Here is a 17,432-nt window from a genome sequence, read left to right on the forward strand (position 1 = left end):
TTAGTATTTCTGTTTTTCTCGAAATACTGTATTCACATATTGAATTTTACTGTTGAACCTCACTATGTGTATATAAAAGGAAGTCTTTGAGACACATATTTTTAAGATAATTGCAATGATTTTCCCAAGAACTTGATGTGAGAAATCTTCCAATAGAGCCCTGTGGTGTTTCCAGTTGTTGGCCATAGCAGAAACTTGCTTTCTAAAATGCTGGTTTGAAGTGACCTCATACATAGTCTTTTTGCACCAGTCTTAGAAAACTTTCATAGAATCATCGAATCAGCTAGGTTGGAAAAGACCTTTAAGATCATCAAGTCCAACCATTACTCCAGGACAGCCAAGACCACCACTAAACCATGTCACTAAGGGCCTCATCTGCACAGTTTTTGAACACTTCTGGGGATGGTGATTCCACCACTACCCTGGGCAGCATGTTGCAATAGCTGATGACCTTATCTGTGAAGAATTTATTCCTAATATTCAATGTAAACCTCCCTTGGCACAGCTTGAGGCTGTTGCTTCTTGTTCTATCACTTGTTACTTGGGAGAAGAGACTGATCCCCACCTCATTACAACCTCCTTTCAGGTAATTGTAGAGAGCAATAAGGTTACCCCCTGAGACTTCTCTTCTCCAGGCTAAAACCCCCAGGTCCCTTAGCCGTTCCTCATCAGACTTGCGCTCCAGACCCTTCACCAGCTTTGTTGCTCATTTCTGGACCCACTCCAGCACCTGAATTTTTTTCTTGTGAGGGGACCAGAACTGAACACAGGATTCGAGGTGCAGCCTCACCAGCGCTGAGTACAGAGCAATATTCACTTCCCTGGTGCTGCTGGCCACACTACTGCTGATACATTCCAGCATGCCGTTGGCCTTCTTGGCTGCCTGGGCACAAGCTGGCTCATGTTCAGTGGCCATCAGTCAGCACCCTCAGGTCCTTTTTCCACTGAGCAGCTTTCCAGCCGCTCTTCCCCAAGCCTGTAGTGTTGCATGGGGTTGTTATGGCCTAAATGCAGGACTCGGCACTTTGCCTTGTTGAACCTCATAACATTGGCCACATCCCATCAATCCAGCCTGTCTAGATCCCTCTGTAGAGACTTCTTATCCTCCAGCATATAAACACTCTCACCCAGCATGGTGGTGTCTATTTGCCGTGTTCTTACGGAAGCTGTTGTTTGCTACTGTGATGGCAGTCTCTGTTCCATTTTGAAGATTCTGCTAAAATATATGCAATAACTACGCATATGTTAATCTTTTAATAACATCATAATCTTTTGTTCTTATGCAGATTGATATTATTTTAGTTGTTTACACTGCATGAATAGATTAGCTTCTGAAAAAATCACAAGTGGTGAATATGGGTTCTTTAAGGAAATGTTTGTTGTAGATTTATGTCATTCATTATCTCTTAGAATCATAGAATCGTAGAATATTTAGGGTTGGAAAGGACCTTCAGATCATCTAGTTCCAACCCGCCTGCCATCGGCAGGGGCACCTCCCACTAAACCATGTCCCCCAAGGCTCTGTCCAGCCTGGCCTTGAACACTGCCAGGGATGGAGCATTCACAGCTTCCTTGGGCAACCCATTCCAGTGCCTCACCACCCTCACAGTAAAGAATTTCTTCCTTATATCCAATCTAAACTTCCCCTGTTTAAGTTTTAGCCCATTACCCCTTGTCTTGTCACTACAGTCCCTAATGAAGAGTCCCTCCCCAGCATCCCTATAGGCCCCCTTCAGATACTGGAAGGCTGCTCTGAGGTCTCCACGCAGCCTTCTCTTCTCCAGGCTCCAACTTTCTCAGCCTACCTTCATACGGGAGGTGCTCCAGTCCCCTGATCATCCTTGTGGCCCTCCTCTGGACTTGTTCCAACAGTTCCATGCCCTTTTGATGTTGAGGACACCAGAACTGCACACAATACTCCAGGTGAGGTCTCAGGAGAGCAGAGTAGAGGGGCAGGATCACCTCCTTCAAGCTGCTGGTCAAGCTCCTTTTGATGCAGCCCAGGATATGGTTGGCTTTCTGGGCTGCGAGCACACACTGAAGCCGGCTCATGTTCATTTTCTCATCAACCAACACCCCCACGTCCTTCCCTGCAGGGCTGCTCTGAATCTCTTCTCTGCCCAGCCTGTAGCTGTGCCTGGGATTGCTCCGACCCAGGTGTAGGACCTTGCACTTGGCATGGTTAAACTTCCTGAGGTTGGCATCAGCCCACCTCACAAGCGTGTCAAGTTCCCTCTGGATGGCATTCCTTCCGTCCACCATATCGACCGAACCACACAGCTTGGTGTCATCGGCAAACTTGCTGAGGGTGCACTCAATCCCACTGTCCATGTCAGCGCCAAAGATGTTGAACAAGACCGGTCCCAACACCGATCCCTGAGGGACACCACTCATTACTGGTCTCCAGCTGGACATTGAGCCATTGACCACAACTCCTTGCGTGTGGCCATCCAGCCATTTCTTTATCCACTGAGTGGTCCATCTATCAAATTGATCTCTCTCCAATTCAGAGACAAGGATGTCATGCGGGAACATATAATTGTATTTTTTTCCACAAGGATAATATGGCTCAGGGAGGGAATTCTGTAGCCTTACTCTTTTGATTGTTAGGCAGATTCCTGAGGGACACCACTCGTTACTGGTCTCCAGCCGGACATTGAGCCATTGACCACAACTCTTTGCATGCAGCATCCAGCCAGGTCTTTATCCACTTCTTCTAGGGTAACAGCTGCTTTTACATTGTTTTACTCTGCCTTGTATGAAATTTTGCCACAGATATTGCTCATCTCAGCCCTGCATTGCTTTCCTGTTCTATTAATGAGCAGAGTGATGATCTGTAGTCCCATGAGTCCGAAAAGGCAGTCTGTGAAGTGAAGCTGCTTTAGAAAAAGTTAAGAAATACCAAACTTCTTGATTTCCTTTCCTCCCACCTGTGTTGCAGCTCTGCTGTACTTCTGTCTTCATTCATGCACAGCCAATGAATTATGTAGCTGATAATGCATATATATCAACCTGTTCGTAATCATGACAGCTGGGAGTGCTGTACTCAGTAGTTTTCCCTGTTGTCTCCAGTTTAGCTAGCGCTGGCTAACAAAAGCTATATTAAAGGGAAAAAGGCAGAGGACATACTTAAAATACTTAAATTGAAACATAGTCTCAGTAGAATGCCAAGAGCTTAGGGTATCCCATAATGCACCAGATGGAAAATAAAAATCTCACGATTCATCATGTCTGGCATTGAAATACCGGATAGTAAAACATCTTCCCAGACTGCTGTTTTTAAGTTTAAAATTATGCATCACATATACAAGGGGAATCAGCTTTAACAGCATAAACTAAGCAGCCTATGTGGACTCTATTAACATACCTGTAAATTTAGCGATGTCGTGCAGTATATCACAGAAGTTTTGTCTCTCTCGCCTCTCCACCTGAGTTTCCATGTCAGTATATACTCTTGGCATATCATTAATTTACAAGATGAAATATGAATCTTATTGATAATTTTAACTTTCCCCCCACTCAGTTTTTTCTTCCCAGAAAACTGAGGAAAGTTACTTGACCATTTGATGTATGACATTCATACATAGTGCCAATAAAACAAATTTACCTTATTTGCCTTTACCCTTCCACTCTGTGGAAATAAACAGCCTCATAATTGCAAAAAAAAAAAGTTATGTTAATGATCTAAGAATCACAAATAGTAAGTATCCTAAATCAAAAATAAACAGGATGTGCAAATGCTTGTTTCTAGTTTCTATCATCATTAATTTTTACTGTTTTCCTTTATTATAGTAATTTGTTGGTTTGGTTTGTTTGGGTTCTTTCGAACTGCTGACATTTCTTTTCATGGTCTTAACTTGTGTTTTGTCATGTCTTGTTTCTCAGAATCCTTTCTTTTTGTTTAATATTTGGGCAGCTGTTACATACTAATCTCTCATCAACTTCCTTTGCTGTCCCACCAATAGCTTTTTAACATCCTTAATAATTTTCCTGAAACTCAGCTCTGAAGAGTAGATTCTTGTAAGCTTTGTACATTTTTGCAGCTTTGTTAAGGAGAAAGATTCAACGGATATGGGAAGAAAACATAGGCCAACAGCATCAGTTCTCTTTGAGCTGTTGCTAGCCAGTCAGCACAGGCAGTCTGAAGCTTCTCAAAAACTGCAACTTGTGAAGTTAATAGAAACATGGAAATAAGCTCACACTGGCTAAAGAGGCTTGTCAGAGAAAGCCTGAAATGAAGTTGTTGGGGGGATGATTGAAGAGGTATCATTTAAAATCACTGAAATCTAGGCTTCAGTTAGTCGTTTTCTGCAAGTCTGACATAGTGGAGACTGTTCTACCCTTACAGGCCTAGCTAATACCCATCACAGTGGCTAATTTGAACGCTGTGAAATTTTTCCTTTCCTGTACGTGTCTGAGAACATTATCATATGACACTGGCATGGATTCTAAATAACAAAAAGAAAACTATTAAATGCTTGGTATTTTAAGATCAATATTAACAACCAGAAGGACATTTAATAGTGAAATTCAAATGGGACTCAGCCTCTAAATAAAACTAGAAGAAGTGTGCATCATAAAAAACCTTAAGAGTGGAAGCAGTCACTCAGCAGTAAGTTGTTACTGTGTATTAAACACAGCACGGAGGACAAAAATTCTGTATTGTCTCAATTTTAATGCACTTGATTAAAAATCCTGTGCTTCATAAAATAAAGGGACAATACCGTATGTATCTAGTATAAAGTATACAAATGCAGTAAATTCTCTTTTGCAATAGTTGGGTGGGCAATTGGGAGTAAAGGTAAAATTGCCATTTTTTGTCCTTCGTAGTCTTTCCTGCAGCAGCAAAATAATGGAACATAAATATTTGTTTAGCTACCATTCCATTAAAGTAAACACCTTACGATGTTGTCCTACATAAGGAAATGATTGCACACAATATTTCTTCGTTGAGCTTCTTTGACAAACTATTATCAAAAGTCTTGAATAAACATAGGGGGGTTATTTCATTTGTGTTATGCAGTATATTGGTGCTGTTTATGAATTGTCTATCTCTTGTGGAAGTAGTTCTATTGTTTACACCTGTAATTTAATGAAGTTGTATTGACATTGCAAATAGCCTTAGAAAAAGCATAAATACCTGATGCAGCCACCAGGAACAGGAAGCAGTATATTGCTGTTGCTACAACAGCATTTAAAAAAAAAAAAAAAAAAGCTATTAAGTTTTTATCTTGAACACTGTTATCAATATTTCTATTTTTACTCTAATTTCAGTAGGAACTATACTATTTCTTGATATATTAATGTATTCAGGTTAGTTAGTGGTACCCATACCTAAATTCCATATAAACAGTAATTGATATACCTAAAACTTTAGCTTCAATAAGAAGACAGTGGTGCTAATTAAGCTACATAGGTGCTTGAAGTTAGATTAGTCCCATACATTTCATTTCATACAAAATAATATGACAATGAAGTAATCCTTAAATTTTAGAGAATTGAGAAGATTTGATGAAATTTGGTTTATTCATAGGCATAATATACACAATGAATACTAGGAAGTGTGTATGATGTTGAAGTAATTCTTTTTGATACTTCCAATAGTTGCAAGTGAAAAATGTGTATGAAATATAGATCAATGTTAAGTAAAATCTGTGGGGTTAACTGGATTCACTGAGTATTCTTGCAGCCTTAACAGCAGTGTACAGCTTTCTGGTTCATGCCACAGAAGATTTTCAGAAACTTTCACGGATGCATGAGAACATGGAAAAGCTTTATCAGAACGTGATGGGATATTATGCCATTGATCTGAAAAAAGTTTCAGTGGAGGAGTTTTTAACGGACTTAAACAACTTCCGGACAATGTTCATGGTATAGTCTGTTTATTTTATGCCTGATGTTTCTTAGAAATTATTTCTGTAATCTTTCAGTTACTGAACAATCTAAAAATTATTTTCTTCCTCCTTAAATGGTACCTGATACTCTTATCAGAAATTTTACTTGGCACATCCTAAACTTTTAAGATATCCTAAACATAATGGAGTATTGAATTATTATTTGTGAATTATTTCATTTCTGAAATAATTACAAATTCCTAACAACAATGAAGGTAATTTAAAACTGAACCTCTTGTATGCATATATAACCTGAAGTGAAAAAACATGAAACTCTACTATTTTTCAATACAGCTGCATTTTCTGTTTGAAGGATGCTTGTGATTTACTTAAAACGAAATTTATTTACATAACAACAAATATTCTAACAGTAATTCTATATTTATAATGCATGTTCTTCCCATGCAAAATCCAGACTTGTGATTTTATTTTGTTTAATTTTTCATTTGATCAGTGCTGAGGTTTGCATTTGTAAGCAGGATCCCTGCTATTGAAACTCAGAGCTCCTTAGCCTGGCTTAAAAAAAATAGCGTATTTTCCTCAGACTCTCTTTGTAACGACCTTAAATTTTTGTGACAGTAGATTTTCTAGGACTTTGTTTTATGCATCTTAAATGCTTACATTTGTCTTTTCCCTTTAAAAGGGTGATCTTCGGGTCAAAGGGCTAAGACTTATTACTTTGTTATTTTTGAAATATTTGAATTACATTTGAGAAACAGACATTAGATTGATAATAGAATCATAGAATGGTTTGGTTTGGAAGGGACCATAAAGATCATCTAGTTCCAACCCTCTTGCTATGGGCAGGGACACCTTCCACTAGACCAGGTTGCTCGAGGCCCCATCCAAGTTGATGATCCCGGTTATTGACCTGATCCAAGTTATTGTTGTGTTGCTCCTTTTCTATAGAACTTAGAACATAATTTAAACCATAGTTCAGACTCTCTGGGTTTTTTTGTTGTCTTTTTTGTTTGTTCTTCTATTTGGGGGACCAAGGGAGATGTGATGGTTTGGTTTGGTTTGGTTTGGTTTGGTTTGGTTTGGTTAGGTTTTTTCCCTACCAAAATGTGATTTAAAGGTTTTAACAAAAGACGTTTCTGAAAAGTAAGGTAGAAATTTCTCAACAGGGTGTTTCTTTATATTCTTGGAGCTGATTCTGTATGACCATGAACAGTCATCTTGGCAAATTTTAGGATAATCAGATGGTCTCCAAAATATTGCAGGTTCTTTTGCCACTGTCAATGTAGTTCTGGAAGAAGAATGATTAGCTTGATGTACTTCAGAATACATACTCAAGCCTGCTATATACATCGATTTAAAATAACCAAACACAAGCAAATCAGGGAAAGCTGATGTCTATATAAATTCAAAATACTTTTCTAGAGCTCTTATTTAGGATTAGTAGGGGTTACTGTCTTGGTGACTGAGGACTACATTCAGATTGGTAGTGTTAGGGGGAGCAGGGAGAAGCTGATTTTGTGTGGAGGTTGTGACTGATTTTGGTTTGTTTCTTTTAAGCTTTCCTTGCAAAAAATAGGTTTTTTCTCTTGGATTGTGAACACTTGGCTGGTAAGCAACTCTTTCTCAAGAAATGGAAGAGTAAAAAGGCAGGTCCCCAATTATGTATGAATTTATTAATTTCGATAACTTGGAAAAGGTGGCTTATGTCACATCTGGCTACTTATGACTGCATAGCTTAACTTGCTGGCTACACTCCTGCAGGAAGGTTATCCAATTATGAACTTTGTGACAAAATCTGGAGCAGTGATCTAACTCATGCCTATTGATCTGTAGAAAGATTCAATTACTCATTTTACCATCCACTCCTTGCACCTGACACTTATTGTTGCAACACACTTAAGTTGCTTGCATGTTCCCTAGTCTTGTTTGGTCTTGCTTGGATGGTTGTTTTTTTTTTAATATTCTCAAAAATATTTGTGGATGTAGATGGGGGAAAAATACTTTTTGTAGATACTGAGAAAGGGTTTGAAAATCTGATTTCATCAGAAAGGAAAGGGAAAGGACTTAATTTTGAGGATAGGGCTTAAAATGGAACCCATATGTAGCAAACATTGGAACATGTAAAGCTCACCAGGCCTCTGCAACTTTACAGTTTAACAACTGAAAACCTAGAAGGCACAGTCTTTCATGAGAATAATTATGTTTGGCAAGTTGTGCATGCCAGATTTTTCAATATGAGCGTGATAACTTTCCTAACTTGGTCAGTGCCTAAAATGAAACTCAGAAATCTGATTTCAAAATTGCTAAATATTATGAAATAGTTATATTACTTTAATTTTCTGATGGTTAAACCATACCTCCTATTTAAACACTGCAGAATAAGAATTCTAAATGCTTAGGTTCATCCTAAATTGAAAACTCCCATATTTTTTTTTCTGTGTCTGTAAAATCATCACTGATACTAACCTCTGCTTTGCAGCAACATTATAAAAGCAGATTAATTAATGCTTCAAAACAGTTAGATATTATTGATGAGCATGATAGAAGAAACCTAGAGGAAAATTAATAATTCTGTCTTGCAGCGCACAGTTTGAAGGCTGTATGAAAAAGATGTGTAGATAAGGCATGAAACCCCTTATCATTCAATGACACTAAATAAAATATTGAGTAGCTGCTCAGTTTTGAGACTTTTTGGAAAAGATTTTTGAGACGTCTAGTGTGAGACACCTAAGGTCTGATTTTCATAATTGTTTAGCATTGGTCTTGATTACTGTCAGAAACTGAAGGTGGTTGGCATTATAGAAAAATTAGCTCAAAATCATTTTAAACTTAGTGCTGAAAAATCATTGGCTTCTTAAAAAGTCCAAAACTAAAAGACTACTTAAGTCACAAGTAGGTGTGGGGAAAGTGAAGTTCAGTCATCCCCATTGTCAAGCAAAGTTGATAATTTGTGTACAGTACTTACCTCCTTATAATGTGGGGTTTTTTTTGTTCTCAATTAATGAAAATGTTTAAAATGTTTAAAAAAACATGTTTAAATATAGAGCCACAGACTTCAGATTCTTTGATGTTTGCTCTGTACTTAACTTTGGTGGGCACTTCGTATTTCAGTGTTGTTTGGTGACTGTGACAGCTACTCACACTCTGTGAGCACCAAATCTAGGGCACAGACCATGTCAAACTCTTTAGGCCTTTTGAGCAGGGAAGTGTTAAGACATTTAATCTTTGAAGTGCAAACAGCATGAGAGACAAGTATGTGTTCATCTTAGTAAATTTTTTGACAATTTGTGATATAAGCATTTTGCAGAACTTTATACACCTTTTTTTGTTGTTGTTGTTGAAAACACAAAGAACCATGTAGATTTGGCTCTAGGGCATAGACCTCTAAATATTGGCATCTGAATGTGAGCTTGGATGTCCAATCTGGTGTTACAGTCAAGTTAATACATACTCAGTACAGTTAGCAGAATTTGGGGGAAGTATCTACACAGTGACTTAAAGGAGATCTAATAAGAGAAGTGCCTAGTATCCTGCGGAGGTGTCTTAAACAGTATCCAAGACATCATCATCATGAAATTTTAAGTTATGACATAGAACTTATGAAGACCAGTGTCCTGCTAGAGAAAGGCTGGAGGCAAGGTGTGATACTTCAAAGTGTTGAATATGAAGGTGTGACCTGCTAAGTTAAGCCCAGTTAATAAGTGTGATTAGAAATAAATAGACATCTACATTTGGATGACTGCAGTCTGTGGCTGAGTCCTCCTGCTATAATTTTTTTGGGGAAAAGTATATAAGCAATGTTAGAAATTTTCTTGTCAACTCTGTTAGGAAAGTGTGTCATCTCAGTCAAATTTGTACTTGTGCTCAAGTCCCATTTGAGTTTTGCCTAGCAGTTTACAGAATGCCCAGTCTGAAAATCAGCAAGTAATTTCTTAAAATTAATTCAATTCAGAATTTTAGCAGTTTGTAGCAGGCTTCTCCCCTCCTCCCCTAGTGTCAAGAAAATTGACAGAGGTGACTCTGGAGAAGACGCTGTGGAAGTACAGCTTTGCTTTGTTTAAAAAGTCCATTTCATTCTCATTTTTCATGATTGAAAGCTTATTGTTTGGTTATTAAAGGCAGGTATTTCCTCACAAGATATTTTTTCCTTTCCTTTGTTCACTGTCTATTGCAGTGATGCTACAAACGGTGCCCGTGCATATATTGCAGTAATCCTCAATCTGTGCTTTATAGTACTCTTTAATCCTGTTTTACTTTTTTTTTTTTTTTTCCTAGGGGCAGACTGGGCATTTTCCCACTAAAACCGACATGAGACATTACATATCCCTGCCAACAGGGAGCCTCTGCCTCAGACCTTGTGAAGATGTTAGCCATTGTGTAGGGGGGGGATACTTTGATCTATTTTGAAGGACGAGAATTTGTGTGTAACTGCGTTCTGAAAAGATAAACTTTCTGCAATGAAGAATAGGTGCCTGGCACTTCACATTTAATAGAAGGCACTGGAGAGCACTAAGAATTTGCCAGTGAAAATAGTTAACACTGAAATAATGAAAAAATAATCCTAAAATAGCTTTGTTAAAGTATTGAATGTGACAGTTTCTTATTTAATGCCTGAATATGCAAAATAATGATTTAAAAACCCTGGTTTCTTTTGGGCTTCATTGGAAGTTATGGAGTACTTATTTATAATTCAAAATAAACTATGGTATATGGTATTAACCTGAAGACAAAAATTTATAAGACCAGTGAATTAGTGCATATGTGGATAAGATAAGAACAAAGCACAGCTAAAGTTACCCAAGCAGCCTTGTTTTACTTGGTATAGTGGCAGCATGAGAAAGAATAAATGTTGAAACTATTCTAGAAATACAAACAGTAACAGTTTTGTAAAACCAAGTGGTTTAGATATTTTGAATTGTTCTCCATTAATGTGTGTATTCTTAAGATGCATTTCTTGCTGAATTTTTAATCCCCATTTGGGGGCAATTAGTATGCTTTTAAGGTATTTATTCTGAATTAGCTTACTTTTTTGAATAAAATGCACTAAATATGGAATGTAAAATATTTATTTGCCTTGAGAAATTAAGGTTAGTAGTCAGGAGATGTGATTTTAAAGCTTTTTTCTTTGTTTTTAAGGTTCAGCTTTGTTTTTGATAAGACTTCAGTTTTAATGGAACTTTCTTTTTCATAGCAAGCAGTAAAGGAAAATATGAGAAGGAGAGAAGCAGAAGAAAAACAGAGGCGTGCTAAAATAGCTAAGGAAAAAGCAGAAAAAGAAAAGCAAGAGAGGCAACAAAAGAAAAAAAGCTTATTAGAAATGAAAACAGGTAAGTAACATAGAAAACCCATTTTACCAAGCATTTGCTGAAAATAAAGCTGCTATTTTTTCATTATCTGACCATACTATGAGAAAAGACGGAATAAATGAACAATTTCACGTATTAAAGTTTACGGCAAAGAGGTCCTTAAATTTTATTTTGTTAATGAGCTTCTCTAATTACCTGTTTTCATGAATTAGAACTTGTAATGCTGCTTTGTATTTTTCTATTAGTATATATTGAACCTTGTGTGACAAGTATAAGTTTAATTATGCTCAGACCCCTTTCGTTACCTGAAAACACATGTTCCAAATCACAAAGCTATTTTCTTTCTTTTATCTGAAGTTACATATTCATTTTTGTTATTTTATGAGAATAAGCCCTTCCTGAAGTATTCTTAAGATTTTAATTTTAAATATGTCACAAAATGGTTGAGGTTGGAAGGGACCAATGGGTGTCATTTAGTCCAATGTCCCTGTTCAAGCAGGGTTACCTAGAGCACACTGCTCAGGGTAGTGTCCAGACAGCTCTTGCATAACTTCAGGGAAGGAGACTCCTTGGACAACCTCCCTGAGCAACCTATTGCAATGTTCTGTCACCTTCATAATAAAGCAGCTTTTCATGTTGATTGTTATTTCAGTAGGTCCCTATTGAAGCACCTTTCTAAAAAGCAACCCCAGCCATACATTTTTAAAGTTCCTCACGCTGTGTTGTCTTTTGTACCAAAAGAGAAGGCAGACACTGTGAATTCTTTGTTACAAGAAAGATATCTCATGATCCTCTATACTGCTACATTTTATCCCAGACTGAGCTTCTGGAATCCTTCAGAATGACACATGACTTACTGTGTAAATTTTCATGAGCTGCTTTCATTTTTTTCTGAGCGGATCTTGTTGAACAGTTCCCCACTCAAACCCTGGCCAGCACCTTTGGAATAAACCATTATGTGTCTCTTCCATGTTTCAGTAGTAGACAGAGTAGCTGTGTTTAGTTTCAGAGATTCTTCAGGCCAGAAGTATTTAATTTATTTCCATAAGAACATCCATGCTTTGAGGTGCAAGAGTAAACCTTTCTCTTAATTTGGGAAATCAGGCAGCTGCTCTCTGAACACAGAATTACCAATTCTTCAGAAGTAAATTCAAAACCCAATCACTAAACTATCTGTGACAATCTTTTTAAAGCCCATGGAAGATAGTGAAGGATGCTGAAGACTAGGAAAGGATAAGAATTCATGTGTATTTGGAAGTGTCTAAAAAGAGGTTAGGTATTCTTTTCTCAGACATTTGTATGACTAATAGTGCTTTGGGTGGAAATTTAGTAGTTTTCTGTGGAAAATTAAAGTTTCTTTCAAGTCCCTTTCTTAATAATGTCATGTTCAGGCTTTCCAGAATACAGGTGCCAACGTTAGAGACTTACATATATTAATCCACATGTGTATGTAAGCCTCTGCTAGTTAAACCTACTGCTTCTGCTAATGCAGCAGGGAGCTATGTACTTGTCATCTGCAGATCTGCTGGGTCATTGAGTAAATAGCTGCTTTGTTTCTTAGTAGCTTGGTTTTATTAAATCATATAAGTCTACAGAAAGAGCTTTCCTTTTCTTGTTAGCAGCCACTTAAGGTTCAGTCTGGAATGATTAATCTAGACAACAGCGGAATGGTAAAGGATGGTGTTAGGATCACCAATGTCTTGAATGTTATATTCACTAAGCTGGCCACTGATTAGTTGGGCTTTTGTTCTGCAAAGCTTCTTGTAAGGGTTCTTTTGCTTGTTTGCAACATCATTTTTAAAGTCTATTAGAAGACTCTGAGTCTGACAGTGAAAAAAGCTTATGAAAACTATTTCTTAATTGAAGAGGCAAATGTTGCTCCAATTCTAATGGAAGACTAACATAGATATTCAAAAACTAATTCTTTTTGTTTTCCTAGCCAGAACTAGTTCATTGCAAGCTTCTTTCTCATTTAGAATCTGTAAATCAGTGACAAAATGTTTATATCTGACCTGCTGACAAATTTCTAACCAGGTTCGCCCTCTATCAAAATAACAAAACACTTTCACTTGGACTGTGACTGTGGAGTAACTGAATTTTGCTGCGTATCTTTTCATGATATGGTGACTGGATCAGATGCTGGATTTATAGAAACATTATTTCAATTATTACTTGAATGACATTATCACTGCCACTACAAATTACTTTTTAGTGTCACTAACACTACATATTCAAAGCCTTAACATCTGTGTCCTAAATTGGATGTGAATATAAAATCCCATGGAGCTGATAATATAGAGTTGGCAATGGTGGCTACCAATGATGGTCTTAGTTGAGAAGGCATGTTGAAACTTGATAGGTCTTCTGCAAGGAAAGCTAGAACTGAAGTGGGTATTGTTTTGTCTTCTCTACCATCTTCCCTTCCACACTCACAGTTTGGGATCTTATTCTGTTATAAAGTGGTTTAATTTCTAGACAGTTCCTGACCCTCTTGTCTATCTCTAGGTTACAGGATGCAAAATCCTTCGGGGGGGGGAGGGATGTTAATTCCCCAGGCCACAGCAGTGCCTTCAGCTGGATACTTTTCCCTTGCTTAGCTGCTGCTTCTTTTGTTAATGTAAGAGCAGTCTTTTCCCAGTGCTTGAGATTGTGCTATTTTTTCACTGACCCTTAATTGGCTATTAGTGACTAGTTTAAGGTTCTGGAGCTTCTGCTTTCAGCTTGTGCCCATACCTTTCAAGGCCTAGGCTGCTATCCAAAGCTTAAACAGGATTTATATCAACATCCTATGATTGTTTTGTTAACCACTGGTCTAATTTAAAACACAGACATTTAACCTGTCCTAGATTCTCCTATGTTATTGAAGTCATTTTCTTTGGATTTCTTCAGCTTTCATCTGCTTTTGGAAGTTATTTGAAGTGTTGCGTTTTGTCGCCTATGGTGCCTCCTTTGGCTATATAAGATGGAGGAAAGAGAGATTCGTTTCTTCTCATAAATGTGACCTATATAATACTGCAAAAGTCTTTAGCTATTTGGAGGATATTACTGACTTTTTTTCTGCATTCACATAAAACTTAAGATCTTAAAGAAATATGTACCAAAATATAGATTCTATTAATGTCTACGAAATATGTGAGTTGAGTCAGTAGGTTGCATATAGCACATTAGGACTTTATTATACGAGGTTTGACCAGCACTACATGGATCTTATTAACCCAAAAGGAAGATGATTCTGTATTTAAGGTAACTCCTGATTTTTAGCTTAAACTAATTCCTTCTGGGTGAAAACAATAATTTCATTACTAGGAACAGGCATATACTCCAAACATGAAATTCAAGGTGCTCCTACCACATACCAGCCTTCTCATTAACTGTAGTAGTCTTTTTTAGCCTATGCAGTGCCTTTCATACACAGGTGACAACTTAGTCATCTAGATCACAACTTTGTCATCCATACCTCTGCATCAGACTGCCTTTGAAATACTGTTACACAAAGGTCAGTGTTGATAAGGTCACTTTCTAAAAATAGATAAATATGTATACTGTGATAAATCCTCATAAAGTTTTCAGTTTGATTTTTGTTATATATTTCAGGTATAAATATATATATATAGATTGTGAAGTGTGTAGAGTTTTATGAATATATAGAGTGGTATCTTTTAGAAAGACTTGACGTTTTAGGTAGGCTTTATAATACAAATTTGGACTTCTGCTTATAAAAACATAGTTAGGGTTTCTTAATTATATGCAAGTATTTGACTTACTCTTGCAAGTGTTTTTTGGAGATTTGGACATGAAGCCAATGTCAGATTTGGATCAGTCTAAATTGTAATTTGCTAAAATTCTCAATCTCTAGTTTACATCATAGGCAGTGCTACTTAAGTGTCCTATCATAGCTCAAATGCTTCACTGATAAAAAGGTTAAGTGTAAAAATATCAGCTCCATATTTTCCTTTCAGCTTTATCCTAGCTTTGAAAGTGTGCGGAATTCAATAAAATTTTTGAATGTCTACACAGTGAATGGTACTTGGTATTTTGAAATTTATGATAACAAAATCTATCCTCAAAGTATTCTCTGGGCTACAAAATTATATCCATTGTGAGATGCCTTGTCAATAAGGTTGCTTTACTTGCTTCTGTGAAGCCAGTTCAAACTATCACATGCTGTCCTTCCAAAGGTAAATAGCCAGTGGATGGGGATTTTTATGTAAATGCCACTTGTCTGCATACTGTTAACATTCAGATACATACTTTCTTGTGCTGTTCAGGTTCTCAGTAGATAGCACACCAATCAATTATTTTGATCTTATCATGGTGTAAAGAATTCTATAACTGTGATAACACCAGCTAAATTTGTTGTAATTTAATTGAGAACTCCATCATTGTGGCATCTTCATTGTGTCTTACTTTGAATACTATTTAAGTAACAAGCCACTTTAATCAGTGGTTATTTACAAAGGCTGCCCTTTCTTACACTAAAACAGTGAAGAGATGCCAAAATGATGTCTAAAATATCTCATTTCCAACCTAAAATATTAGTTTGTTTTCAATTGTGTTAGTTTCCCTTTTATTACAACTAAATGGTTTTGAATCCATGTTTCAGTTCATTTAGACAGTTATGAGCTTATTAGCAATCAATTTTGAAACAATTATTTTTGCAGAGGTTTTATACTGTTTGTCTGGTTTTGGAGAAAAATGGATTCATGAACTAGCTAAGAGTGTTTTAGGTTTTGGTTCTACAAACATTTACTACTTTCTTACCATCTGCTAAGTTGTGCAGTATGAATATTTTCATTATTTCTGTAGTGTTCTGCAAAACAAAAGGACACCATGGATTCCAGCACTGACAGTTTAAACAGTAAGAATGGTAAACATAATTAGGTAATTAAAATTCAGATTTCAACAGATAATATTCTTGCCTTTGAGATAAATTAAAAAATCCTCAAACCTACTTATATTAGTAAGTGCCCTCAAAGACCCTGTTTTCCCTGCCTACCTCAAGTTTGTCAGCCCTCCATTTTATTACTTTCTTCTCAATGGGAGAGGAGAATCAGTACTTCTTAATAGCATTCCTTTTCTCTGAGGGGAATGAAGGACTGCAGATGTCACAGATTATCAAAATTACTCAAGTTCCATTACAATTGAGGTGACATCAATATTTTTGAGCATATGTTGATAATTCATTGTTTTAAATTGTCTTCTTGGGCCACTTTCCTGAAAAACAAAAATTTTGGGCAGCAGTAGTTTTATTGCTAGATTTTGGGCGTTTATGTATATGGTTTGTGCAACTAAATTTACTGTGAAGGGGACAAAAGATCTGATAGTGCTATATATATAAAGAAATCTTGATGTTATAATATTAATATCCAAGGACTGTTTTGTGGAAGGGCTCTCTAATATAGGGAGTTTGGAATTCATTCATCTTGGTTCATCCATGGTGCTTATTACTCTTTACAGTTGTTCCATGACTGCCTCCAGCTGGCCTCAAATTGGAACCTCTTCTCCAAGAGGACTCCTGAGTTCACTTATTTAAAGTTATTCTTAAGGATTGCTTTTATTGTGAGGCCAGCGGGGAAGAAATAACTGTGAGGAGTGTAACTTCTTCCTCTTATATTGATAGTAATGAGCAGAAGGAACTTAGAGAAGGAACTGAGACCTTAGATGAAGTCAGGTCGACGGAGCTGTTTGCCTTAGTCGATGAGGAATGGGTTAGAGATCAGTTGAGCAATCTGGACATCCATAAATCCATGGGTCCAGATGGGATGCACCCGCGGGTGCTGAGGGAACTGGCAGAAGTCATTGCTAGACCACTCTCCATCATCTTTACCAAGTCTTGGGAAGCGGGAGAGGTGCCTGAGGATTGGAGGAAAGCAAATGTCACTCCAGTCTTCAAAAAGGGCAAGAAGGAGGACCCGGGTAACTATAGACCGGTCAGCCTCACCTCCATCCCTGGGAAAGTGATGGAACACCTTATCCTTGGTGCCAGCTTAAGGCATATCAAGGATTAGAGGGTTATGAGGGGCAGTCAACATGGCTTCACCAAGGGGAAATCATGTTTGACCAATCTCTTAGCCTTTTATGAGGAAATAACACGGTGGATGGATGATGGCAGAGCGGTGGATGTGGTCTACCTTGACTTCAGCAAAGCATTTGACACAGTCTCGCACAGCATCCTCACAGCTAAATTGAGGAAGTGTGGTCTGGATGATCAGGTAGTGAGGTGGACTGTGAACTGGCTGAAGGAGAGAAGCCAGAGAGTTGCAGTCTATGG

At 37.4% G+C, this 17,432-nt stretch overlaps 1 protein-coding gene across 1 annotated transcript in view; it reads left to right on the forward strand.

The window, feature by feature from the left end:
- Positions 1–17,432, forward strand: part of DIAPH3 (diaphanous related formin 3) — a 225,541-nt gene that overhangs the window by 136,008 nt on the left and 72,101 nt on the right. Inside the window, exons 24-25 of the mRNA XM_057415289.1 lie at positions 5,707–5,871; positions 11,047–11,182. Of these exons, the coding sequence (XP_057271272.1) occupies positions 5,707–5,871; positions 11,047–11,182 (301 nt within the window). The remainder of the gene's footprint in view (positions 1–5,706; positions 5,872–11,046; positions 11,183–17,432) is intronic.

The sequence above is a fragment of the Pezoporus wallicus genome, unplaced genomic scaffold (genome assembly GCF_028554395.1).
Source record: "Pezoporus wallicus isolate ANWC-B61680 ecotype Strahan unplaced genomic scaffold, APGP_CSIRO_Pwel_v1 contig_6972, whole genome shotgun sequence".
In the NCBI taxonomy this organism is placed as follows: domain Eukaryota; kingdom Metazoa; phylum Chordata; class Aves; order Psittaciformes; family Psittacidae; genus Pezoporus; species Pezoporus wallicus.